The 27,326-nt window shown below is 41.9% G+C and overlaps 1 protein-coding gene across 2 annotated transcripts in view; it reads left to right on the forward strand.

The window, feature by feature from the left end:
* TASP1 (taspase 1) overlaps positions 1 to 14,453 on the forward strand; it is a 235,770-nt gene extending 221,317 nt beyond the window's left edge. For both annotated transcript variants that reach the window (XM_082858198.1, XM_082858199.1), the window contains one exon: positions 14,178 to 14,453. In XM_082858198.1, coding sequence (XP_082714324.1) covers positions 14,178 to 14,270 — 93 coding nt within the window. In that variant the 3' untranslated portion in view covers positions 14,271 to 14,453. The remainder of the gene's footprint in view (positions 1 to 14,177) is intronic.
* The last annotated feature ends 12,873 nt before the right edge of the window (positions 14,454 to 27,326 follow it).

A 27,326-nucleotide genomic window follows, 5' to 3' on the forward strand; every position in this document is an offset into this window, starting at 1 on the left:
AGGAAAATTTACACATGTGAGGTTTTTGAAAAAAAATATGTAAACCGCATTTAGAGGGCCATTCTAATGCAAAACTATAAAGAATGTTAGAATCGGAAAGAACTCCCAATATAATTGAGGCGAATTTTTCATTTTCACCTACGAAGATGCTGAAGCCCAGAGATCTAGTGACCCCCAGTTCAGAGACTCTCCAGTCCGTCCGCAGCAGAATTAAGGCTCAAACCCAGTTCTCTGAATCCCAGAATCATCCTGAAATTTTTTGGTAAAATGTATGGCAGTAGCTTTTCCGAGCAAGCCCTATTTCACCCTGAAAAATAAATTTGTGTCTCTTAACAGATTTAGAATTTGATTTAGAATCCTTCACGCTAAGGCTTTGTGGGAGTAAAGGGAGCCCTAAATTTGGAGTCCAAAGGCTTTCATTCAAGTCTCAGTTTTTCTACTTCCTCTGCGACCATAAGCAAACCACATAACCATTCTGAGCCTCCCCTTTTTTCCACCTGAAAAATAGGTATAGTATACCTCTGTCTAACTGAGAGGATATTTTGAAGCCATCTCATGGATGCAAAGGCACTATGGAAACTAAAGCATTATGCAAATGTAGGGGCTTCGTATTTTATTAAGATTTTACAAGGAACTAGTTTCACAAGGAACTGGCTTCCGCATCCTACAGAGACCTAATTGCCTTCAGAGCAAGATCCATGTGTGTTTCATTCTTTTGTCCCCTCATAATAAGTGCAGAATAAATACTTCTAAATAGTGGAGAGCTTTTATCACCTTCAGCAGAATGGAATATCCATGATAATTCTTCACGTGAGTGACGCTATAATAGGTACTGTGGGCTTGCCCTGTTTATGTGGATGCCTTCACGGGGCTTTTAAGATAAAAATAAGGGGCAGCGTTGTCTGATGTTGCCTCTGAAGTGTGGTGTCGTTGCATGGTAAAAGAAGTAACAAAAGTTGCTGAGAGACTGGAACAACATACTGTTCTCATCAGACCTCATTTTCGTCTTATTTTAAGGCTCCTTGGACATGATATTTCTATGTGAGAACAGTAGAACTTTCCCTTTATGTAGGCTTGTTTCAGGACTAACAACGAAATCTGCCATAATGCTGTCTTTGTGCTTTGTCCACATTTGCCAATGGTCTTTTATGGCATCCTTGTTCTAAATGTGGAAAACGAGGTAGGGGCGACATGGAGTAAAATGACTAACATATGGCATTAATTTTTCAATCTGTTGATATTTCTGATTTGTTGGGTTGAACTTGGGAATTACATCCTCACATTGCTCTGGCCCATTTATTACTTTCAGTTTAAGACAATGATGGGGTAGAAGTAAAACGCTTGTTTTTAGACTCATTCACAATGTATGCAAAAGCTAAAGAAAGTCAGTGTCAGAGAAGGTTAAACTTTGTGAGGCTCCTCTAGAGACCGTCTAACCCAGAGTCCTTGTTTTACAGCTCTGAGATTTTCACTGATTTGCCTGATATCACACAGGCTAAGAAGTGAGCACCCAGATCTTTTGACCTGTAGTTAAATGGGGTTTTATTCTGTAAAATATACACATTATTCGGATTATATTAAGCAGGTTCATGTGAAACTGTCAACTAGTTGAGTACATCTGCTTTCAGGATGAAGTCTGAAGACCAAACTCTATTTTTAGAGCAGTAAACTACATTCCAAGCTTTAATGCTGCACACAAAGAATGCTCAGAATATTCTTATTCACAAGTTGTGTCTCCTTGAAAGACAGCTCTTGAAAGCAGTGGGGAGGGAACTTCTGGGAAAAGGATGGGAGTTGGGGATAGTGTCTCCGGACTCAAGTCATTAGGAAAAAAAAAGCGCATAGTAGATACAAAGCAATAAAAACCAACCAGACACACTTCCTCAGCACTTCTCTCTGGAATTGGTCATTTAAGGTCTATCACATTTGTGCCAGTAAAAGAAAGCAGAGAGTGACTGTTGTCACGTCAGGTAAGAATTCACTGTAAGGGCACAAGGTGTGCTCAGCCAGCATGCCACCTCCAGCCCCAACTCTACACACCCCGAGTAGCACAGTGATGATGCAGAAGACAAGCTGAGCCTGCAGCTAAATGGGTCTCTATTCTACAAAACATACACATCATTCTGGGTTGTTTTAAAGAAGTTCATGTGACACTGTTAATAGATTGAAAAATATAAGTTACCTAGGACTCAACAATTTGAAAAATAAGGCAGAATTAACAAGAGAAGGGAAAATGGTAGGGAAAGGAATATCTGTCTCTTCAGATATTTATGGTAAGTTGTAAGATTGAGTGTGAGACACTCTTGTCCCGCTCTCCAGGAGGGAAATTGCCCTGCAAAGAAGGTAGCCCTCCTGCTTTCCATATTCCTCTGAGCGCTGAATTCTGCAGTTTCATTCATGCGGCAGGACGCAGCAGACCCGCCAGGCACGCAGCCCACACCTGACTGCTGTCGAGTTGCTGCTGCCCCCGACCATCTCTCTCTCAGAGAGGATAATGTGCATGTAGTTGTTGAGATGAATGAACAGATAATGTCACATCATATTATTTCTATATTTTGTGTCCGTCCTGGGAAATACCTAGACTTTTCAGAGTTTTAAGGTTCACAATTTCAATATCACTTTGAGCGTTTAATTTATACAAATCTCTTCAAAAATTTATAACAGACTTACAAGCTATAATCAAAAACTACAAAACATGAAACTAAGAACTATAAAATGTCTAATTTGCCGTTTGCTCTTTCATTTCCCAAATCCTCATTAAAAAAAAACAAAATCCTCTATTGGCTTAGCAAATATACAGAGCCCCTTCCATGGGCCAGGCTATCTTTTAGGTAAGGAGGGAACAGCAATGAACAGATAAAACTCCTCGCCCTCGTGGAGCTTTTGTCCCAGTGGAGGAGACAGGCAGTGAATGGGATAAAGGAGCAAAATGGATGGCTGGTTAGATACGGTAAGGACATAGGAAACGTTGAGTCAGAGAGGGTGGTAGTAGTGAAATTCAGGTGAGTGGCCAGTGTAAACCTTCCCCAAAAGGCGGCTTTTGAGTAAAGATCTGGCAGAAATGAGCAAGTGAGCCACCTGGGCGTTGGATGGAAGAGCTTTCTGGGCAGTGAGAACAGCACATGTAATGGCCTCGAGGCGGGAATGTGCTGCGTGGTTGAGGAACAGCAAGGAGGCCAAGTGGAGACGGAGAGGAATGAGCCAAAGGAAAGGCAGGAGGATTCCAGCCAGAGAATGAATGCAGCCCCCAGCATGTGGGGCATTGTCGGATTTTACTCTGTATCTATTATGGACTGAATTCTGTCCTTACCAAATTTTTATCTTAAAGCCCTAACCCCCACTGTGATTATATTTGGGGATGGGGCCTTTGCAGAGGTGATTATAGTCAAATGAGGTCATAAGGACAGGGCTCTAATCCAATAGGACATCTTTATAAGAAGAAATACCAGGGATTTGCACACACAGAGAACAGGCCATGTGACGACACTGGGGGAAGACAGCCATCTGTGAGCCACACAGAGAGGCCTCAGAAGAAACCAGCCCTACTGATGCCTTGATCTTGGACTTCACAGCCTCCAGAACTGTGGGAAAATAATTTTGTTATGGAAACCCTAGCAGACTAATACGCTGTGCTAACCTTCAATTATCTTTGAGAAGAGAACTTTCTGCTAAAGAGTAAAACTGATCTGGAGCAAACTTAACTAGTTTAACTGACAACGATACTCATTTTGTGTCAGCCCAAAAGGAGCTACTCATCCTGCAGGTACTATATTTGACTTAAAACAGGTGAGCCTACAAATTAGTCATCCGAAACACAGCTAGCAAGTCAGTCCAGCCAGTTTTTTTCATAGGGGCAGTTTAAAAGCAGCTCTCACAATTCTTTTATTTTTGTCTTTTAAACATAGAAGAGTTCGCCTCTGGCTGGTGTGAATGAAGAAGATGCTGTACCTCCTTTTTCCATCCCTATTTCTTCCCCAAACTGTGCTCCCTCTGTAATCTCTTACCATCTGCCTTCAAACAAAACTGCCTTCTTAACATCACAAGAAATGACGAGGGGGAGAGCATTTGGCTGCTTTTGAAGGTTTATTATTCTGAACCCTGAAAAGGAAGAAAAAGAATCAAGTGTTTATCCTTCCTTTCTTATATGCACTTTATCGTGGACTACCAAAAAGTTGAGAAAGTTCTTTATAGAAGAATTCCAGCTATTAATGTATTGACAGTGATAGAATTAGGAAACCACCTGTTGGTAACTCTTGAAATAATGGGGTCTAGGCAATGATTATCAGTGGCTGCTAAAACTGTTGCAGAAGCTTATTGCAAGGTTGACAGGCAAGGAGACAGGAAACACAGCTTAAATTTGTCTCCCCATCTGGGGTTCATTCAAACTTTTATGAGTTAGGGGAGGAGGGTTGGTGTGCAGAAGCACTGGTGGGGCAGGTTTTTTATTTTTATTTATTTTTTCACATCTTTACTGGAGTATAATTGCTTTACACTGGTGTGTTAGTTTCTGCTGTATAACAAAGTGAATCAGCTATACGTATACATACATCCCCATATACATATACGTATACATATATCCCCATATCCCCTCCCTCTTGCGTCTCCCTCCCACCCTCCCTATCCTGCCCCTCTAGGTCATCACAAAGCATCGAGTTGGTCTCCCTGTGCTATGCAGCAGCCTCCCACTAGCTATCCATTTTACATTTGGTAGTTATGTCAATGCTACTCTCTCACTTCGTCCCAGCTTCCCCTTCCGGTGGGGCAGGTTTTGATTGGAGGGCTTTGGAGCTTAGCCATTTATGGTAAGGTGTGGTAGATGGGCTTCAGCACCGGACCTTCCTGGACAGCAGACCCTTCACTTCTGAAAGGGCTCTGGAGTTCAGGTTCAGGTCAGGCCCTGGTCCTTTGGAGGGAGTCGGGGGAACAGCTTTGGTTCCAGGTTGTTTGAGGTGCACATCTCCTCTGCATGCTTCGGCTGCATGACTTGAGGTTTTGTTCTGTTGTCTCTGGAAAACAACTCAGTATCTTGTTAGAAACAGGATAGGCCCAGTCTGGGACTGGTTCTATGGTTACAAAACCATTAGGCAAAGGTTGGTGGGAGGATCGGGCTGCCACCATCTGAACCCAATGGACCAATAATAGTAACCGCACTGAAAGATGATCACAGATGTTAGGGCCATCTGAGCACACACCATAGGCAGAACACAGCCCCACCAGTGGGAAATTATTGCCGAAAATGCCCTTCTAAAGAAGGTAGCTGCGACTTTACTCTGGTGAGGGAATGCAAGGGTTGCCAGATTTTTCAAGAGTATCTAGAAATCAAGATGCTTGTATGCGATTTCGCCATTTTAAAATATTTTCTATTAATACCTTTAGAAGTTGGAAACACTGTGTGGCTCAAACCAAGCAAACTTGTCAGCTCTCCCTTAGGCCCAGCACTGCTCTCCAGTCCTGTTTGCTGTCCAGTGCCGTGGCCTCCAGAGAGCCTGCCCCACCTCCTTGATCCACACCCGCGCTCTCTCTCGACTTCATTAGCATTTGTGGTTGGGTATCTGTGGTACTGTGACTGAGCATAAGAAGTACATATTTGTTCCTCCTCCAGGGTTCCTGACTCACAGCTCCCCAAACCCTTGGAATTTCCCAAGTGATAATAGCAATAGGAGCATCTTCTGTTATAATATTTGATCTCTAGTCCTCAGTTTCTGAAATCATTTCAGAGCCGTAAAGGTGAAATGGGTATCTTGTTACTCATAGCAAGCCCCTTTCAAGCACACCTGGGTTTATTTTAATGAGGTGACTTTTGGAAAACCCCAAGGTAACCTAAGCTTGGGGTCTGGTTACCAGGGGAACCAACCATGTGACTAGAGGGTTAGAAATTTCAGCCCCACCCCCTGACCTATGGGGAGGGGAGAGGGACTAGAGACTGAGTTCAGTCACCAATGACCAGTAATGTATTCAATCATACCTATGTAACAGCGCCTCCATAAAAATCCCCCAAAACACAAGGTTCAGAGGCCTTCTGAGATGGTGAACGTGTGGAGATTTGGGGAGTGGTGCCTTCGGAGAAGGCATGGAAACTCCAAGCCTCTTCCTGCCTTCCTTGCCTATGCATCTCTTCTCTATCTGGCTGTTTCTAAATTATATCCTTTTATAATGTAAACTGTTTTCCTGAATTTTGTGAGCTGCTCTAGCAAATTAATCAAACCTGAGGAGGGGGTGGTGGGAACCTCTCATTTATAGCCAATTTATAGCCATGGGCCAGAAGTGCAGGTGACAACCTGAACTTGCGATTGGTATCTGGCATTGTGGGGAGACAGTCTTGTGGGACTGAGCTCTTAACCTGTGGGCTCTATATCCTGGTAGATGGTGTCAGGACTGAGTTAAATTGTAGGACACCCAATCAGTACCCACAGAGTTAATAGCTTGGTAGTGTTGGAAAACACATTGGAGTGTTATACTCTCTAAGTGTATGGTCACGTGCCTTTGTTAATGGTTTTCTAATCATCTCATATGGCCTTACTTGTCTTCCCAACAACATGACGTGTTCTTAGAAGGTAATTTGCCAGTATTCTGCCACTTTGGTTTTCTCTGTAGCACCCAGGCACGCTGAGCTGATTGTTTTTGAGCCATCGAAGATTAATGATACAGCAAGCAGGTATATACAAAGCCCTTAGTAGTTAGCAAATACTCAGCAATTGTTAATTATTGTATCAGTGAGAGCAAAACAGCAGCATCAAAAATATTGGCCTAAAAATGTCCATTTTCTTCAACCTTACCTTTTAGCATGCAGCTAATTTTTCATTAAAATATCTCGTTCTATTTTTGAAGACTATCAAACATTTCAAATAGAATTACCCAATTCCGGGATATCAACTAATGTGTAATAGATATTGTGCTGCATAATGTTTTGTGCTATGGCTATGCGTTTGTTTGAATAATAAGAACCTAATGTGTTGACACGTGCTTTCATTGCGTGCAGTATCTCATGTAGTCCTTGTCAACCTGATGACAAATGCTCTTACAGTAAGTCCCCTACATACGAATGAGTTCTGTTCCGAGAGCAAGTTTGTAAAGTCCACCTTGTTCTTAAGTCCAGCAAAGTTAGCCTAGGTACCCAACTAACACAATCGTCTATATAGTACTGTACTATAATAGGTTTATAATACTTTTCACACAAATAACATAAAAAAACAAAAAATAAAACATTTTTAATCTTACAGTATGGTACCTTGAAAAGTACAGTAGTACAGTACAACAGCTGGCACACAGGGGCTGGCATCGAGTGAACAGGCAAGAAGAGGTACTGACTGGAGGAGGGAGAGGAGGTGGGAGATGGTAGGGCTGAAGGATCATCAGCAATAGGAGATGGAGGGCAAGCTGCAATTTCACTCATGCCTGACATTAGTGCCACAGGTTCTGGTTCCTTGCTGGATTCAATTCTATCTACCCTCTTGAAAAAACGATCCAGTGATGTCTGGGTAGTAGCTCTTTTTTTCTCGTCATAGAAGACACAGAGGCACTGGATTACATTCTGAACGGCTGCTGCAACCTTCTTGTACCATTCTACGTTCGGGTCCTGTGCCTCAAAAACTAACAGTGCCTCCTCGGATAAAGAAAATCCCCTTGCCATTTCCTGCATTGTGTATCTCTTTGGTTCGCCAGAAGCATTGCCACCAAACAACAGAGTTAGCCTATCCTTTGCTGCTTTATATCCTGGCATCAGCTTTTCCTCCTTACTGATGTAACTTCGGTCTGGCATCCTCTTGCAGTACAGTCCTGTCTCATCCACATTAAAAACCTGCTCAGGTAGATACATGCCTTCATCAATAATTTCTCAAAGCGTTTCAGGAAATTCCCAGGCAGCTACTGGGCAGCTACTGTATCTGCACTTGCTGCCTCGCCACTTAGTTTTACGTTGTGAAGGTTGGCTCTAGCCTTGAACCGATGAAACCAGCCATGGTTGGCATTAAAAGATGTGCCCTCTGATTCTTCACCATGTTTCTTCTTCAAGTCTTCATAAAGGCTTTTAGCTTTCTCTTGAATCACCATTAAGCTGAGCGGGACTCGACACTGATGTGATCCTGCATCCGCACACTGAGAAGTTTCTCCATCTCCTCCGTCACTTTTCCACGCTTCTTCGATATTATTGTTGGCATCATCGGCACAGCAGACTTCACATGTTTCATGATCTTGTCCTCATTCTTCAGAATCGTGCCGATGGTTGAATGATTCATGTTGTAAGAACGAGCGACATCTGCCATCTTTTCGCCTCGCTCCACTCTCTCAATTATTTTTACTTTTGTTTCCATTGTTATGGCTTGGCGCTTCTTAGCAGTACCAGCTATATCACTGCTGCTTTTACGCTTGATTCTGGACATCCTGGGCTTGAAATACAGATACTGTACTACAGTACTCTATACAGTACTGCACAGTAAAGTACACAAAAACACAACCACTTGTAGAGGATGCACGCATGTGACAATGTATGCCAGACGCATGAACTCACTTATGTAATTACATGCAAACACACGTGCGCATCTTTGAAAGTTCACAAGTTGAAGGTTCATAGGTAGGGGACTTACTGTATAGCTATTTTAGAGGTGGGGTCCTGAGAAGTTAAGTAACCAGCAGAGGTTACATAGCTAGTAAGTGCAGAGGCCCGGATGGAATCGTTGTTAAAGATAACTCCAGCTGCTGTAACAAGCAAACCCCAGAATATATGTGTATAGTTGTTCAAACACAATAAGAAGCATGTTTCTCATTCACATAAAATACAAATTGGGGTTTCTGATTGGCAGAGGACTCTCTTCCAAATTATGATTCAGGGTCCCAAGCTCCTTACATCACCTAGGCCTCAGGTCATCAGAGAAAGCGCATGGAGAATGGTTTGTAAGATTTTCTGCGGGGCCTGGTAGTGGCACACATCACTTCAGTCCATCAGCCTGACTGCAGTCACATAGCCACATCTAACTGCAAAGAAGCCTGGGAAATGTAGTCCAGCATTGTGTCCAGGAAGAAGAGATGGCCCAGAATTCAAGGTGCTCTGATCCTGTAACCCATGCACATAGCCCTTATGATAAACTGCCTTTGTAGATTAACTTTAGAATTGGACACTATATGTTGTATGCTACATGCACTTTCTTAGCCACTGATCAATGAAAAAACTGTTGTTTTTTTCTTTTTAAAGGCAGAAAACCAAACTCTCAGAATTATGAAACCAATGAATAAAATATTTCCAAGAGCTTTTTTGAGCTGTGTCTGTCTAGATTTTATGTCCCTGACCCCACCAAAGGAGGATAATAACTTGTTTAAGAGAATCTTCCCTTGACTGTTGTGGCAGATCTCAAGCAACTCTCCCGCGAGTGGAAAGATGGATTAAAATATAACCACTAAATGAAGGCTTTGAGACTTTCAAAATTAAGTTGTGCGCTTATGGTTTTCCTGGAAACCACAAAAAGCAGTCACTAAGGTGGTCTCAAAAGATTTAAAGACACGAGTATGAAAGATAGGAAGTCTCAGCTACTACTTAGATTGTGATTAGGATATCAAGCAATTATATAATTTCTGTATTATTTTTTTCTTTCACTTTCTCATTTTGGAGTCTTCAGGCTAAATATGTTATTATGCAATGTATTTGGTTTTATAGAAAGATACAGCCCTAAGACTATTGGCTTTGAATAGACAGTTTAATTTACAAGGTGATAGTTCTTCTAGGAGTGTTAACTTCAAGGATCTGTCTGGTCACTCAGGGAATTAGCAAGAAAGCAGAGAATTCTAACTCCAAGGCCATTGGGTTCCATTGGTTCGGCACTGTTAGCATCTGCAGAATCTAAGGCTCTATCTCCATTCTAAAACCATAATCACTTGGAAAGTGGGAAAATGGAGTCAGTCCGTACTTTTAAAAAATCTATTTAAAAATAATCTTTACTATAACAAACTACTGTGATTGACTTTTTAACCAAACTGACTGGTCACACGAGTTAAAACACCTGAGATTCTTTGTACGTAAACATAGCTCTGAAGGGTATACTTTAGTCACTTCTCCACTCGGTGAGCATTTCCAGAGTGTGCCTTTGTGTCAGGCACTTTGACAGGTGCAGGAAATACAGAGGTGAGTGTATGACAAACTCCTGCCTCCAGCTGGCTTTCAATTACAGAGATTCAAAAATTCAAAACAAACCAAAACCTGGACAGTTACATCACAAGATGTGAAATGGTCAGCTGGGAGCTGTAGGAGCTAGAAGGAGGGCTTCTAGATCTAGAGGAGGATCCAGTCAAGGACGTCTTTCCCGGAGAAAGAATCGAAAAGGATATTAGAGACACGGAATCCTCGTTAGAGAGGTGTATGAGTGAGGCATTCTGAAGGAATGGAGGGAGAATACCCAAAATGCCACTGCTCTGGCATCTACCATTTTCATGTGCTATTTCTCATTAGTTCCAAATTCCAATAAAAGTACACTGCTACTTAAATGGTTTTAAAGACACCTTGTTAAGGTCTTATGCTTGTAGGACACCCTAGAGTCTGCACAGTCCTTACACACCCAATATAAAATACTTTATTGCACTTTTAAATGCTGGCATACAAGTTCATCATAGACAGTGGTGAACTGTCCACAGACATTTTTAGGCTCAAGGAATTCAAACCCACTTCTCCAAAAGAACTTTTAGAGATAAACACTCATATAAAATATTCTCTTAAACAGCCCCCCACTGTTTATAATATGATTTGATGCTCCATTGAAATTTCCACAGAAAGCTTCAAATACATCTTGGCTCAAACTTTTTCAGGCCAAGGTTACTTATTTTCCGATGAGTCAGAAGACCATGTTGATTGATGAAACTGGTGAAGTGTTGACATACATTTGGACGGTTAACCATTCTATTCCCCTCAACACCAAAATCATGCCAGTGTGTTTTGTAATTGCAAAATCCCCCTTGACTAGATGATAATTTAGGGAAGCAGTAATCCTGAGAAGTTAATCTTAACAACTTGTTTGTCTGGTTGAGCATTTCTGTCTTATGTAAACAGCTCAATTTATACAAATCTCAATGTATTTTTGAAGTATTTTGCCCATGTACCCATTAATAAATATCTCAAGACCTTTGTCATCTTTTCCAGTTCTTTTTTCTTTTCCTTCCTAACTCTCCTTGACACTTTGTGGTTTAGCTCAGTTTATTTAGATGTTTTTCTGTTGTAAACTTGGTGTGGGTAGGAATGTTAGAGGTAAGTTTGGATTGGCCATGTGTGTTTCTGTAAATCTCAGAGGATTGCTATCAAGTCCCCTGGTCTGTGGGACAGCAGTTTCTTCCTTCTAGTCCTGGGTCTTTTTCATGCTCAGCAGAAAAATCAGTTGCTTTAAGACTGACATTCCCCTGGTCAAGTTGCAGGCTGTCTGCTTGGACATATGGTCGCTCTTTGATCTTTTAACAATTAATTTATTCTCTGTTGCCTCTGGTGCCTGGACCACCAGGCCTGCCAGGAAGTCTCACTGGATTCTCTCTGAATCTCTGGGAAATGTGAGGATGGAGTTTCCTGTGAGCTTCATTTTTAGGGACAGATATCTTAAGTAACCTGATTGGAAATTTTCAACCTATTTGTGAACAGAACCTGGTGTTAATATTTCTCCATTGGGGTCTGCACCATGGATTCATTCCTAGCTAACCCCTTCTCTTAATGCCATCTTATAGAATACAGTTCTGGACCAGGAAGAAAATGGTCATTTCTGCTTTCTTCTTTTTTTCTTTTTTTTAATTGTGCTAAAATATACATGACATAAAATTTACTGTTCTAACCATGTTGGGTGTACTGTGCAGTGGCGTTTAGTACATTCACATTGTTGTGCAACCATCACCACCGTCCATCTCCAGAACTTTTCACCTTCTCAAACTGAGACTGTATGCCTATTAAGTAATGACCCCATAATTCTACCTACCCTCAGCCCCTGGCAACCACCATTCTGCTTCCTGTCCTGTGAATTTGACTTCTAGGTACCTCATCTAAGTGGAATCATGCAGTATTTGTCCTTTTGTGTCTGGCTTATTTCATTGAGCTTAGTATCTTCAAAGTTGATCCATGTTGTACCATGTGTCAGAATGTCATCTCTTTTTAAAGCTGAATAACATACCACTGTATGTATAGACCATATTTTGTTTATTTATCTGTTGATGGACATTTGGGTTGCTTCTGCTTTTTGGCTATTGTGAATAATGCTGCTATGAGCATTGTGTACAGATATATGAGTCCCTGCTTTTACTTGTTTTGGGTATATACCCTGAAGTGGAATTGTTGGATCGTATGATAATTCTATGTTTAATTTTTTGAGGAACCACCATATTGTTTTCCACATTCTTGATCCCTGTCCTAGCCATGTGACTGTTTCATGGCTGAGGAGGGTGAGATGAGAGACGAGATAGACTAAGGGGCTTCTCCTCTCTCAGGGAAAAAAATTCTTTGACCTCATGTTAATGAATCCCTGAAAGAATAAAAGGGCCCCATCAACACTGAGCCCTGGGAGTTGTGGATCTGAGCGTTTTGTGCCTGATGTGACAAGGGCTGCTGGGTAGCAGAATCAAACAACACATCCTCTTCAAACTTCTCCCGCTAGGTTAATAAGACATCACAAGAAATGAAAGATCCACAAATGTGTCTTACTGTGGACTTCTCGGGTATAATATATCCGTACTTATAAGATGTAATAAGATGTACTAAACAGCCTTCAGATGCAATAACAAGGCCAGATTCTGGGACAGGGTGCCCAGAGGCGTGAGCCTGGCGACAAAACTCAGTGATACTCACCTTCCAGGAGGTGCCACATGGACTGCCTTGCCCAGCTCTCCACCCCAAAGTTGACGGACCTCCCTCCTGGAGGTTACAGGTGGCTTCCTGCCTTGCGCACAGAAACACTAAGTACCCAGAGAACATTTTCTGTTCTCCAGAGCTTTCCAAATTGCTGACTTATGTCAGCTCCTCTAATAGGACAGTGCAGTGAGACCCAAAAACAGTCCCCACCGTCAAACTAAAGCCAGGTAGCTTACCTGTTGCTCCGTCTAAAGCATATGCTTGCTTTATTTTTGGTTGTGTGAGAGGATGTCAGACCCACCCCAGGCTTGGCCGCCTCACCAGCTGCATCCAGCAAGTTCACTCTGGGACTTGGACTCCCTTGGGTTCAGTCCTCAGGAAAAGCTTGTGTGGAGAAGCAGAATCAGAGAGGATTACCTGAAGGATATACAGTCCCTCTGTTCTTCTTAGAAACTCCGACATTTATCTATCCCTGGATTAAGCCAGATCATCAAAAAAAAGGAATTCCTGGCTGATGTGGTCCTGACCCCTTGTGGAAGAGCTTTTCCTGCTGGCCTCCTTTGAGTGATGCTGTAATGTTCAGCCCTACAAAACTCCTTGTTGTACAACCGCTGTCTTCACTCATCCACTATACACGGTACCTGCTGTGGGTGAAGCCCTACAAGAGGAATGGCTCCTTGGACTCTGTGCCGGGAATGGTTTTCTCCTTTGAGTGGTTGGTTTGTGTGATCTCGTTATACCATGTGGACCCCTGTCTGGTCTTGGCCACTGGGAAGCTCTGAGACAGGGCAGCAGTCTGCCTCCAGCACAGGGACAGAACTCAGGCTAGATTTTGTGTGTTAACTCATGCCTGTCTTTAACTTATTTTTGTAAGTTCTTATTTTTCTTTTTTTTTCATTGCCTCACTTGAGGTTGTTGAGTGATCTGATTTTTGTAAGCTATTTAAATCCTTTAAGGAGTCAATTGAGGGAGTAAACATGAATCGGGTATTCTCAGTTGCTTTTAATGTTCAGAGGACAAAATGTATATCAACTGGTAGTTTTCAGGTAACTGGAATATGCTCAATACAGGTGGCCTTAAAACCACTCGTGTTCTGAGTGTGACTAAACTGTAAGCTCTGTGCACCTGGGGGCCTGGGCTGTCCCGGTCTCTATCTCCAGCTACCAGTGCTGTGCTTGGCAGGTAGTAGGTACTCAGTTAATATCCCCTGAGATTTGGACAAACAGGATCTGTCTGCACCTGAGTTACCCGCCAGCACAGCCTGTAGATGCTCAGAAGCAAAGAGAAGCCAAGATACTCTGGTGTTTTCTCCGCCTTTGTCGCACGTCAGGGGGACACAGCTGGCACCTCTAACAGTCTTCCGTCTCCTCCTCTGCAGACTCACATTTCCAGACTCCCTCCCGGTGCGGTAGCCGGACAGTCCGTGGCGATTGAAGGTGGGGTCTGCCGCCTGGAGAGCCCAGTGAGCTGAACCTTCAGGCTGAACACAGAGCATCTGAGCGGCATTTCAGAACCCGAGCTTCGCAGGGTTTTAACCGAAGTTGGATGTTTTATCTTCCTCGTTTTATAATTCCTGTCACAGCCTCGTGCATCGCTCGCGACACTAGTGCTGCTGTAGTTAGCGCTTGGTGACACGCGCGTCTTGGGCAGATGAGCGGGACTCTGTGTGTGTGTGTGTGTGTGTGTGTGTGTGTGTGTGTGTGTGTGTGCGCGCGCACGCGTGCGCCCTTGCGCACGCGCAGTGCGTATGCTTGCTTCTCCTTCGATGAAATAGAAACTCCTCCTTATTGTGTAACCTCAGTCCAAGAATGATTAAATCATCTTCCCAAAATGTGTCTTTAACTGTTTACAAGTAAAACCTAAAGTTGCAGGGAACATTGTTGATTTCACGAAGAGGTACCAACTGTCTTTGATATAACATGTCGGAACTGCAATCTACTTGTTGAAATGACTGACAGTGGCCATGCTCCATATGATAACAGTGCTAGTAACAAAGTGTTTTTTATTTGTTAGCCAGTTTAAGTGGATCCTATGGTAACTTAAACTGTTGTTCTCATCCCTCATATGGGGCATTTTTCTTTAACAAAGAATGGTTTCAGTGAAACAATCTAGCAGAGAATTAAGGTCAGAACCTTTTTAAGTAATAGTCTTATTGATAAAGTTTGTACTTCTTTCCTCAAGCTTTTCTAAGCTTAAATACTGCATAGCTTCGAGCTGTGTGTACTATATTATGAAAGAATATGTAAAGAGAACATACAGTAATGCACAGTCCTTAATTTGTGTATAATGGAATGTTATTTACAATGTAACACTGTAAATAAGAAAGCAAAATTTATGGGAAAATTCAATATTATCTTTGTTTCTTGTTTAAATATATTTTTAAGATAAAGGAACAAAAATAAAAGAAACATATTACTGGGTGTAGTGTGTGACTCCTCTTCTCAGACTAATAAATTATCTTTTGAATCGTAGATTGGAGAGCCGTTTTTTGTTTGTAAAAAGCTACTTCTTCCAGAAATCATACCTTTATGCCTCTTGATGTGGTTCTGAGTATTCAAAATTCAGTTTCATCTCTATTTAATTAGGCTGGACACCAGCAAGATGAAAGACGAACTTAGTACATGATTGAATGGTCAATACAGAAGTCCCTAAAATTTTCATTGTAATTTGATAAAAAAATAACCAAGGGAAGGCATAAGAACACTTTGCTTTGAGAAATGGTAGTGGCAGCTGAAAAGTCAATGGTTTCAGTTGATAAATTGCTTCTAAATGTTATATTTAGTGATTCTGGAGCCACATAAGAAAACCAAGACTTTCCTTTTGATTTTACATGTAAGAAGTAACTATTAAGAAGATACTAAAGATAGACTCGCTCAGGGGGAGGAAGTTCCCTGCACCATATAATCATGGCTCTGGGCGGTAACTGATAAAGCCCCAGATGAAATTATACACTTGACATCGATGTATGGGCAAATTATAAAGGAAAGACAACCAAAATGGAGTGGGTGTAAATATGAATGCTTTGGGAGTTGCTGACTTATATTCCTCGTACAGGCAATTACATTTGTCTCGCTGTGTTCTCGTAGACAGGTTGGTGCCGTGGTATCTGTTTCTCATTCTTAATGAGGCTGAGAACTTAGTAAGAGATGGGCTGGCTGGTGGGGAGCCTTTGGCTTCAAAAGCTTTCAAAGACCTGTTACCTGTTGGCAGGGTTTTTTCAGGAACTGGATTGGATCACATAAAACTATCAGGACACTTTGGAGTCTGAAAATCATCTGACCTATTTCACCAGGAATGCCATTTCTTTCATCTCCTTTTGACTTTATTCTGTTCATATTTAAAAGTTTGGGCTTGTTAAACACCCCTTTTATGAAGAGATTAAAATGGTCAGTATAAAAGAACACAGCCCCTCCAAAAACAGTTTGTTAGGACTTTAGTCTCCAATTTCTAATTTTTCTTTTTTTTCTAATTTAAGGAATATTATGAAACCAGGAGGAAAAACAAGTCGAAGGGTCATGGAGGCAAGAAATCTTAATTATAAGATCAGATGTTAAAGAAGAGATACTGGAACCAGAAGGTATTGACAGATATAAAATCAACTTTGTTTCACACAAAAGTAGGAAAGATAGAAACAGATAAGAATGTAACCTCATTCCCTAGTCTGGCCTGTATCACCAAGACTCTGAAAGCTGTGTTTGAAGGTACCCACGTTTAATGTGGATGATCCTAACTATAGGCCTGTATTCTATTTCATTTTAAGGCCTGAACGTTGGATGTTTGGTTCTCTTGGGTACAGTTAAGCCTGGCCTGGATGCCTCAAGGCTGTCACTGTGATCCTGCTCTGAGTTTGGAAACAGGAGTGTCTTCCGCACTTGGTAAGGAGGCGGAGGGTGTGTGCTCTACCCTAAGGAGTCCCTGTGCTGACTGACAGGTGTGGCAGCCTTGTCTGGGCTCTGTCCTCGCTTGTCACCTCTGCCACCTCTCACTGCTTCCTGTGTGTCTGCCTGTGGCGGGCCCTTTCTTATCGTCTAAATGCCTCTTCTAAATGTGAACTTGAACGCAGATGCCAACGTCTGTTAGAACTGTGTACGAAGAACATATAAACAAGCCCCTGATGCTAGTCTGAGATGCTTGTCTGTGAGCAAAATGGATGAGTTTTAGTTTATAGATGTAAGGACATCTCTTTTGGTTCCTCAAAAGCCTTTTGTGCCGAATTCTTTATCCTCTCCCATGTTTGAGAGTGGTGATGTTCATACCAGTTACCTGAAATAAGTAAGGTTACTCTGTTGTAACAGATGGAGGGTGTGAGGGAAAGAAGAACGGAAGATTTAGAAAAGTACTGGAACTATTCTCATATCTTGAAATTATATTTCATTATTGTGAATTTTTAAAAATCTGGTCATGGTTATAAAAGCAATCCATGCTTATTACAAAAACATAGAAAATAAAGAAAAGCAACAAAAAATTAACTCATAACCCCACTTCCCTAGAGACAAGAGTTATTAACACTTTAATAACTTGTAACCTTTACAAATAACCTTTAGCGTCTATTTTTTTTTTTTTTTCTTTTTTGGCCAAGCCACGAGGCTTGTGGGATCTAATTTCCCTGACCAGGGATCAAACTCATGCCCCGTGCAATGGAAGCGTGGAGTCTAAACCACTGGACCACCAGGGAAGTCCCTTAGCTTCTATTCTTAAAGACTCTTCTCATATATACATTTTCTGTGCTTTTAACACAAAAATGGGATTGTATTGAACCCCCAAGTGGGGTTATATAACCTTCAATTTTCACTTAATAATGTCATGGAAAGCTGTCCAAACCTATAGGGTTACACATACCTCATTTACTGCTTCCCCATACAATGCTGGTTTAGCTAATTCATATATGGATATCAATATATATATACATTTTATCCTGAAACTTTTATAAACTGATCACAGTACTGACAGTACATTTTCAGCATCCATTCTCTGAGGCCACAGGTCCATGCAATGAGCAGTTAGGTAAGGTCTTAGCCAACTCAGCAGGTGTCCTGGAACAGATCACTGTCATTGCCCATGGATCTTCTGTTTCACAGAGCCCCAGACAACTTTTACAGGCTCACATCTGCACCTCTGTGCCTGAGGACTTTCTCTGGAACCGTGGAAAGCTGCTCTGTCCCTGCACACAGTGGGCCAGAAGTCCAGGGAAACAGCACCCCCAGAAGCAGCTCTCAACAAGTGATGAATAGAAGTTGTTGTATAAATATACAAGGAGCTCCCTTGCTCCTTGGGTGGGGTAATTCCGAGGCAGGTGTTTCACACTGTTTTTGAGAGATTTTAAACTTCAGTTGCCCCCAGTGGTCACTGACTTATAAACACACCTTGTACTGGCTTTCTTCCCTTCCCTGTACACTTCCCCACCCCCAACCTATGTTTCCTGGAATCATCTCCCAGATGCACTACTTGCTTTCGACTCCTTGTCTTAGGGTTGCTGCTGAGGAACTTGAAACTAAGCTACATTCTGTTCCATATGCTTTTCGTCATGAAGCCTCGGAGGGCCTTTATACTCTCTCCTGCGGAGGGTAGACTCACTGGCCTGCTAGTGCACCCGCTGCCAGCCCCTTACCCCGGGGACTCTCCTCCTGCCTGTGCTCCTCATGAGCTATCTTCATCCATAACATCTGGTGGACATTCTCCAGGTGATAAGGCTGGTAGTACCACGAAGGTGGAAGTTTATGACTAAGTCAGTGCTGACAGCCATCAGACCCCTGGGGGCAGAAGAAAGCTTTTAAGGAGGTGGGAATGAACAGAAGCTGAGCAGCAGCAGGTCGTCACAGGTTGATGGACACCTTAGGGGAAATGGCCTGGAGTTGTGTTAATGGTAATTGGAAGAAACCATGGCCAAAGGTGTGTTATGACTTGAAGAGACCAAAGCAGTGTTGTCAGCATCCCTGTGTTGTGAACACATCTACATGTTGACCAGGCTGTAACAACCTCATATGACACCTGTTTTCAGGAAGGCATCTCTCAAGCCTGGATATCCTTAACATAATTTTATGGTTAAATGTCTTTTTTTTTAAATTGAGGTATAGTTGTTTTACAGTGTTGTGTTAGTTTCACGTGTACAGCACGGTGATTCAGGTACACATATATTCTTTTACAGATTCTGTTCCCTTACAGGTTATTACAAAATACTGAGTATAGTTCCCTGTGCTATACAGTAGGTCCTTGTTTGTTATCTATTTTACATATAGTAGTGTGTATCTGTTCATCCCAAACTCCTAATTTATCCCTCACCTTCCTTTCCCCTTTGGTATATGATTAAATTTTTAAGCATTGCCTCCTAACATTTTTCTTAAACCAAAATGTTTATTAAGTCAAACCCATCACCTTTACTCTGACATAAACCCTATAGTTGCTCAACATTGTGAATCCCTTTGTGCCGTGATGCCTCATCTCCTTGCGCTACTTAGGGTGGCAGTGGTGGGTCACGGGGTGGAGAATCTACAGAGGGATGATGGATGGAAGCCACTCCTCCCTCCCAGGAACTGGCCCAAGAAAAGGTTGAACCCAGAAGATAAGCCTTTGTGTGTACAATGAATTTGACTTTAGCTGGTAAATGTGGGAAGGAGGTGTGGGTGGGTGAATGTCGTGGGCTACAGGTGGGAGTGAGTGAGCGGGAGGTTGGCAACATACAAGCAATCCTTTTACATTAATATTAATTCTGGGAGAGTTAGAATTCTTAAGCAATACACTGCCTTTCCCCAACACTTCATTTGCGGAAAATTCACAAGGTATTAGCCCAGATGTGTATCATCAGAGACCCACAGGCTAACCAAATTGACCAGGCAGTTTTTCTTTTCCCACACACTGCCGTCTCTGAAGTGTACGGCCACAGGAAGGATTACATCGAAAACTGGTAAGGGCCTTCCTCCAAGGCTGCACACTCAACTTCCAGAAGCCCATCAGCCAAGCCCAGGGTGGTTCTTCGTGACCAGTTGTGGAAAGTGGGAGGGAAAGCAAGCACCGTGGTTTCTCCTTTACATGATAGAGTCCTTGAAGCCCTGAAACCACAGTGGCAAAGCCAGAAAAACTGGGCGAGGGTTTCTCTACCTCAAACTGCCATGGGGGTTTCACTGATTGTCAACAGAGCTTCAGAAGCTGGAAAGAAAAGAATCTAAACAATTCCTTTACCCTCTGCTGTGGCTACTATCTTGAAGATCCAAAGAGTTGCTCTTAAAATGGCCTTTTCTGGCCTTGGAAAATCCAGCAGTGCTTCAGAGATAAGAGGATATTGTTCTTCTACTCTTAAGAAAAAACAAACTTTCTTTTCCGTTCAGAAGTAGTAAGATTTTAATCTTTCCACCCAAGATTTCCCCTCAAACCTGTTAGCTACCTGCCTACTCCGTCTAGCTAATGCTCACTCTCTTCTTCTGGATACACAGACCAAAATTCTTGGGTTCTTTTTTTCATGTATCACAGAATAACAAACCGCCCCAAACCTGAGCAGCTTTGACAACAACTGTTTTATTTGCTTACAACTCTGTCAATGAGACTTGGCTTCTCTGACTGGTTTTCCTGCTGCTCTCACTGGTAGTCACTGGTGTGCTGAACTTAGTTGGAGGGTGAACTGGGGGCTGGACCAACTGAGCTTCCTTTCCCCTTGTCAGCTCAGGGCCTCTCCTTCTGCATGAGGCCTCTCAACATGTTCCTTTCAAGACATGCTGCATCCAGGTTCCCAGCAACACAAAAGCAGAGGCTTATTCTATTATTTTTTAATATTGAGCTGTATGAACTGTTTATATATTTTGGAGATTAATCCCTTGTCCGATGATTCGTTTGCAAATATTTTCTCCCATTCTGAGGGTTGCCTTTTCATCTTATTTGTTGTTTCCTTTGCTGTGCAAAAGCTTTTAGGTTTCATTAGGTCCCATTTGCTTATTTTTGTTTTTATTTCCATTACTGTACGAAGTGGATCAAAAAACATCTTGGGGCTTCCCTGGTGGCGCAGTGGTTGAGAGTCCGCCTGCCGATGCAGGGGACGCGAGTTCGTGCCCCGGTGCGGGAGGATCCCACATGCCGCGGAGCGGCTGGGCCCGTGAGCCATGGCCGCTGAGCCTGCGCGTCCGGAGCCTGTGCTCCGCAACGGGAGGGGCCACGGCAGTGAGAGGCCCGCGTACCACAAAAAAAAAAAAAAAAAAAAAAAAATCTTGCTGTGATTTATGTCAAAGAGTGTTCTTCCTATGTTCTCTTCTAAGAGTTTCATAGTGTGTGGTCTTATATTTAGGTCTCTAATCCATTTTGAGTTTATTTTTGTGTATGGTGTTAGGGAGTGTTCTAATTTCATTCTTTTACATGTAGCTGTCCAGTTTTCCCACTTATTGAAGAGACTGTCTCTTCTCCAGTGTATATCCTGGCCTCCTTTGTCATAGATTAGTTGACCATAGGTGCATGGGTCTATCTCTGGCCTTTCTATCCTGTTTCATTGATCTATATTTCTGTTTTTGTGCCAGTACCATATTTTCTTGATTACTGTAGCTTTGTAATATAGTCTAAAGTCAGGGAGTCTGATTCCTGCAGCTCCATTTTTTTCACTCAGGACTGCTTTGGCTATTTGGGGTCTTTTGTGTCTCCATACAAATTTTAAGATTTTTTGTTCTAGTTCTGTGAAAAGTGCCATTGGTGCTTTGATAGGGATTGCATTGAATCTGTAGATTGCTTTGGGTAGTATAGTCATTTTCACAATATTGATTCTTCCTATCCAAGAACAGGGTATATCTCTCCATCTGTTTATGTCATCTTTAATTTCTTTCATCAATGTCTTATAGTTTTCTGCATACAGGTCTTTCGTCTCCTTAGGTAGGTTTATTCCTAGGTATTTTATTCTTTTTGTTACAATGGTAAATAGGAGTATTTCCTTAATTGCTCTTTCAGATTTTTCATCATTAGTGTATAGGAATGCAAGAGATTTCTGTGCATTAATTTTGTATCCTGCAACTTTACCAAATTCATTGCTTAGCTATAGTAGTTTTCTGGTGGCATTGTTAGGATTCTCTATGTATAGTATCATGTCATCTGCAAACAGTGACAGTTTTACTTCTTCTTTTCCAGTTTGTATTCCTTTTATTTCTTTTGCTTCTCTGATTGCTGTGGCTAGGACTTCCAAAACTATGTGGAATAATAGTGGTGAGACTGGACATCCTTGTCTTGCTCCTGATGTTAGAGGAAATGATTTCAGCTTTTCACCATTGAGAATGATGTTTGCTGTGGCTTTGTCGTATATGGCCTTTGTTATGTTGTGGTAGGCTCTCTCCATCCCCACTTTTTGGAGAGTTTTTATCATAAATCAGTGTTGAATTTTGTCAAAAGCTTTTTCTGCATCTATTGAGATGGTCATATGGTTTTTATTCTTCAGTTTGTTAATATGGTGTATCACATTGATTGATTTGCATATATTGAAGAATCCTTGCATCCCTGGGATAAATCCCACTTGATCAGGGTGTATGATCCTTTTAATGTGTTGCTGGATTCTGTTTGCTAGTATTTTGTTAAGGATTTTTGCATCTATATTCATCATTGATATTGGTCTGTAATTTTCTTTTTTTGTAGTATTTTTGTCTTGCTTTGGTATCAGGGTGATGGTAGCCTCTTAGAATGAGTTTGGGAGTGTTCTTTCCTCTGCAGTTTTCTGGAAGAGTTTGAGAAGGATGGGTGTTAGCTCTTCTCTAAATGTTTGATAGAATTCACCTGTGAAGCCATCTGGTCCTGGACTTTTGTTTGTTGGAAGATTTTTAATCACAGTTTCAATTTCAGTGCTTGTGATTGGTCTGTTTGTATTTTCTGTTTCTTCCTGGTTCAATCTTGGAAGGTTATACCTTTCTAAGAATTTGTCCATTTCTTCCACGTTGTCCATTTTATTGGCAAAGAATTGCTTGTCGTAGTCTCTTATGCTTTGTATTTCTGTGGTGTCCATTGTAACTTCTTTTTCATTTCTAATTTTATTGATTTCAGTCCTCTCCCTCTTTTCTTGATGAGGCTGGCTAAAGGTTTATCCATTTTGTTTATCTTCTCAAAGAACCGGCTTTTAGTTCTATTGAACTTTGCTATTGTTTTCTTTGTTTCTATTTCATTTATTTCTGCTCTGATCTTTATGATTTGTTTCCTTCTACTAACTTTGGGTTTTGTTTGTTCTTCTTTGTCTAGTTCCTTTAGGTGCAAAGTTAGATTGTTTATTTGAGATTTTTCTTGTTTCTTAAGATAGGCTTGTATTGCTATAAACTTCCCTCTTAGAACTGCTTTTGCTGCACCCCATAGGTTTTGCATCATTGTGTTTTCATTGTCATTTGTCTCTAGGTATTTTTTGATTTCCTCTTTGATTTCTTCAGTGAACTCTTTTTTTTTTTTTGCAGTACGCGGGCCTCTCACTGTTGTGGCCTCTCCCGTTGCAGAGCACAGGCTCCAGTCGTGCAGGCTCAGTGGCCATGGCTCACAAGTCTAGCCGCTCCACAGCATGTGGGATCTTCCGGGACCAGGGCGCGAACCCGTGTCCCCTGCATTGGCAGGCAGACTCTCAACCATTGTGCTACCAGGGAAGCCCAAACTCTTGGTTATTTAGTAACGTATTGTTTAACCTCAATGTATTTGTGTTTTTTATATTTTTTTCCCTGAAATTGATTTCTAATCTCATAGTGTTGTGGTCAGAAAAGGATACTTGATATGATATCAGTTTTCTTAAATTTACTGAGGCTTGATTTGTGACCCAAGATGTGATCTATCCTGGAGAATGTTCCATGAGCACTCGAGAAGAAAGTGCAATCTGCTGTTTTTGGATGGAATGTCCTATAAAAATCAATTAAATCTATCTGGTCTGTTGTTTCATTTAAAGCTTGTGTTTCCTTTTTAATTTTCTTTTTGGATGTGTCCAATGATGTGTCCATTGGTGTAAGTGAGGTGTTGAAGTCCCCCAGTATTACTGTGTTACTGTCAATTTCCTCTTTTATATCTGTTAGCAGTTGCCTTATGTACTGAGGTGCACCTATGTTGGGTGCATATATATTTATAATTGTTATATCTTCTTCTTGGATTGATCCCTTGATCATTATGTAGTGTCCTTCCTTGCCTCTTGTAACATTCTTTATTTTACAGCCTATTTCATCTGATATGAGTGTTGCTACTCCAGCTTTCTTTTGATTTCCATTTGCATGGAGTATCTTTTTCCATCCCCTCACTTTCAGTCTGTATGTGTCCCTAGGTCTGAAGTGGGTCTTTTGTAGACAGCATATATATGGGTCTTGTTTTTGTATCCATTCTGCGAGCCTGTGTGTTTTTGTTGGAACATTTAATCCATTCACATTTAAGGTAATTATCGATATGTGTGTTCCTACTACCATTTTCTTAATTGTTTTGGGTTTGTTTTTGTAGGTTCTTTCCTTCTCTTGTGTTTCCCACTTACAGAAGTTCCTTTAGGATTTGTTGTAGAGCTGGTTTGGTGGTGCTGAATTCTCTTAGCTTTTGCTTGTCTGAAAAGCTTTTGATTTCTCCATTGAATCTGAATGAGATGCTTGCCGGGTAGAGTAATCTTGGTTGTAGGTTCTTCCCTTTCATCACTTTAAATATGTCATGCCACTCCCTTCTGGCTTGTAGAGTTTCTGCTGAGAAATCAGCTGTTAACCTTATGGGAGTTCCCTTGTGTGTTATTTGTCATTTTTCCCTTGCTGCTTTCAATAATTTTTCTTTGTCTTTAATTTTTGCCACTTTGATTGCTTTGTGTCTTGGCGTGTTTCTCCTTGGGTTTATTCTATATGGGACTGTCTGCACTTCCTGGACTTGGGTGACTATTTCCTTTCCCATGTTAGGGAAGTTTTCAACTATAATCTCTTCAAATATTTTCTCAGGTCCTTTCTCTCTCTCTTCTCCTTCTGGGACCCCTATAATGCGAATGTTGTTGCATTTCATGTTGTGCCAGAGGTCTCTTAGGCTGTCTTCATTTCTCTTCATTACTTTTTCTTTATTCTGTTCCGCAGCAGTGAATTCCAGCATTCTGTCTTCCAGGTCACTTATCCGTTCTTCTGCCTCAGTTATTCTGCTATTGATTCCTTCTAGTGTAGTTTTCATTTTGGTTATTGTATTGTTCATCTGTGTTTGTTTGTTCTTTAATTCTTCTAGATCTTTGTTAAACATTTCTTGCATCTTCTCGATCTTTACCTCCATTTTTTTTCCGAGGTCCTGGATCATCTTCACTATCATTATTCTGAATTCTTTTTTCTGGAAGGTTGCCTATCTCCCCTTCATTTAGTTGTTTTTCTGGGGTTTTATCTTGTTCCTTCATCTGGTACATGGACCCTCTGACTTTTCATCTTGTCTATCATTCTGTGAATGTGGTTTTTGTTCCACAGGCTGCAGGATTGTAGTTCTTCTTGCTTCTGCTTTCTGCCCTCTGGTGGATGAGGCTATCTAAGAGGCTTGTGCAAGATTACTGATGGGAGGGACTGGTGGTGGGTAGAGCCGGCTGTTGCTCTGGTGGGCGGAGCTCAGTGAAATTTTAATCCACTTGTCTGCTGATGGGTGGGGCTGGGTTCCCTCCATGTTGGTTTTTTGGCCTGATGCAATCCAACACTTGAGCCTACCTGGGCTCTTTGGTGGGCCTAATGGTGAACTCTTGGAGGGCTTACACCAAGGAGTACTTCCCAGAACTTCTGCTGCCAAGCCACAGCCTCCCCCTGCCTCTGCAGGAGACCCTCCGACACTAGCAGGTAGGTCTGGTTTAGTCTCCTATGGGGTCACTGCTTCTTCCTCTGGGTCCTGATGCACACACTACTTTGTGTGTGCCCTCCAAGAGTGGAGTTTCTGTTTCCCCCAGTCCTGTTAAAGTCGTGCAATCAAATCCTGCTGGCTTCAAAGTCTGATTCTCTAGGAATTCGTCCTCCCATTGCTGGATGCACAGGTTGGGAAGCCTGACATGGGGCTCAGAACCTTTACTCCAGTCGGTGGATTTCTGGGGTATAAGTGTTCTTCAGTTTGTGAGTCACCCACCTAGCAGTTGTGGGATTTGATTTTATTGTGATTGTGCCCCTCCTACCATCTCACTGTGTCTTCTCCTTTATCTTTGGATGTGAGGTATCCTTTTTGGTGGGTTCCTGTGTCCTCCTGTCAATGACTGTTCAGCAGTTAGCCGTGACCCCAGTGCTCTTGCAAGAGAGAGTGAGAGCACATCCTTCTACCCCACCATCTTGAACCAATCTCCTCACTTTCTAATTTACCATGTAACTAACATATTTGTCTGGTTTATGTGTCTTCCTCCATGTGAAAGTATGCTCCTTGAAAACAGGGCATTTTTGTGTTACTCATGCTATCCCTCCAGCACCTGAGATGGTGCCTGGCACATAATAGGTCCTCAATAAATATTTTTTAAATGAGTAAATGAGACCTCCTCTTGGTGACATGGAAGAGACAGTGTGAAGCAGTGTAGTAGTTTTCTATTGCATCCCTAGAAAATTACCACAATCTTAGCAGCTTAAAGCAACACAAGATTATTATCCCATAATTCTGTCAGTCACAAGCCTTTGGTTGATTTCTTTTTTCCATCTCCCACGGGTCAAAATCAAGATGGTGGCAGGGCTACATTCCTTGTGAGAGGTGCCAGGGGAAAGTTTGTTTCCAGCTCATTCAGGTTGTGGGAAGGATTCTGTTCCATGAGGCTGTAAGAATGAGATCCCCATGTCCTTGCTGGCTGCTGGCTGGAGGTTGTTTTCAGCTTTCACTGATATTCCTTGGCTCCTGGCCCCCTTCCTCCATCTTCAAAGCCAATGACAGCTGGGTTGAGTCCCTCTCATGCTTTGAATCCCTGACTCATCTCCTTAGCCCTGTCTCTCCCACATACTTCTTCTGGCTACAGCAGGGAAAGGTTCTCCACTTTTCAGAGCTCTTGTGATTAGATTGGGCCCAACTAAGCAATCCAAGATAATATCCCCATTGTAAGGTCCATACTGTAATCACATCTGCAAAGTCCCTTTTGTCATGTAAGTGACATATTACAGGTTATGGGGATTAGGGCATGAGCATCTTTGAGGGCCATTATTCTGCCTTCCAGAAGCATTAGAAGTGCAGTGAACTGAAGGAAGGATATCAGATGCTGTCCCTGGCATGCCAACTTCCTAAGTAGTCTTGAACAAGTCCCCTAAATTCTTGGGGTCACAGTTTCCTCATGTGCCAAATTAAGGATGTTGGATTAAATCAGAGCTCCCTAGAGTTTAGGCTTCCTTAAAAAATAATGGGTCTGGTAATGCTGAGCCACAATGATGCCATAGTTCCTCCAGCGTCCTTTGTACCTTTATATGACCTACTCTGAATACTATGTTTTTCACTTGCTTGTTAAGCAAATGTCTAAAACTTTGATATACTGTATTGAAATAGATGCTCTCAAATATTGCTGGTAGAAGTATGTAATGCAGCACTTCTGAGGGCAATTTGGCAATATCTATCAAAATTACCTGTGGATTTACCCTCTAAATCAGCAGCATACTTCTGGGAATTTATCTTATCAATA

This window comes from Leucopleurus acutus (genome assembly GCF_964270905.1).
Source record: "Leucopleurus acutus genome assembly, chromosome: 16".
In the NCBI taxonomy this organism is placed as follows: domain Eukaryota; kingdom Metazoa; phylum Chordata; class Mammalia; order Artiodactyla; family Delphinidae; genus Leucopleurus; species Leucopleurus acutus.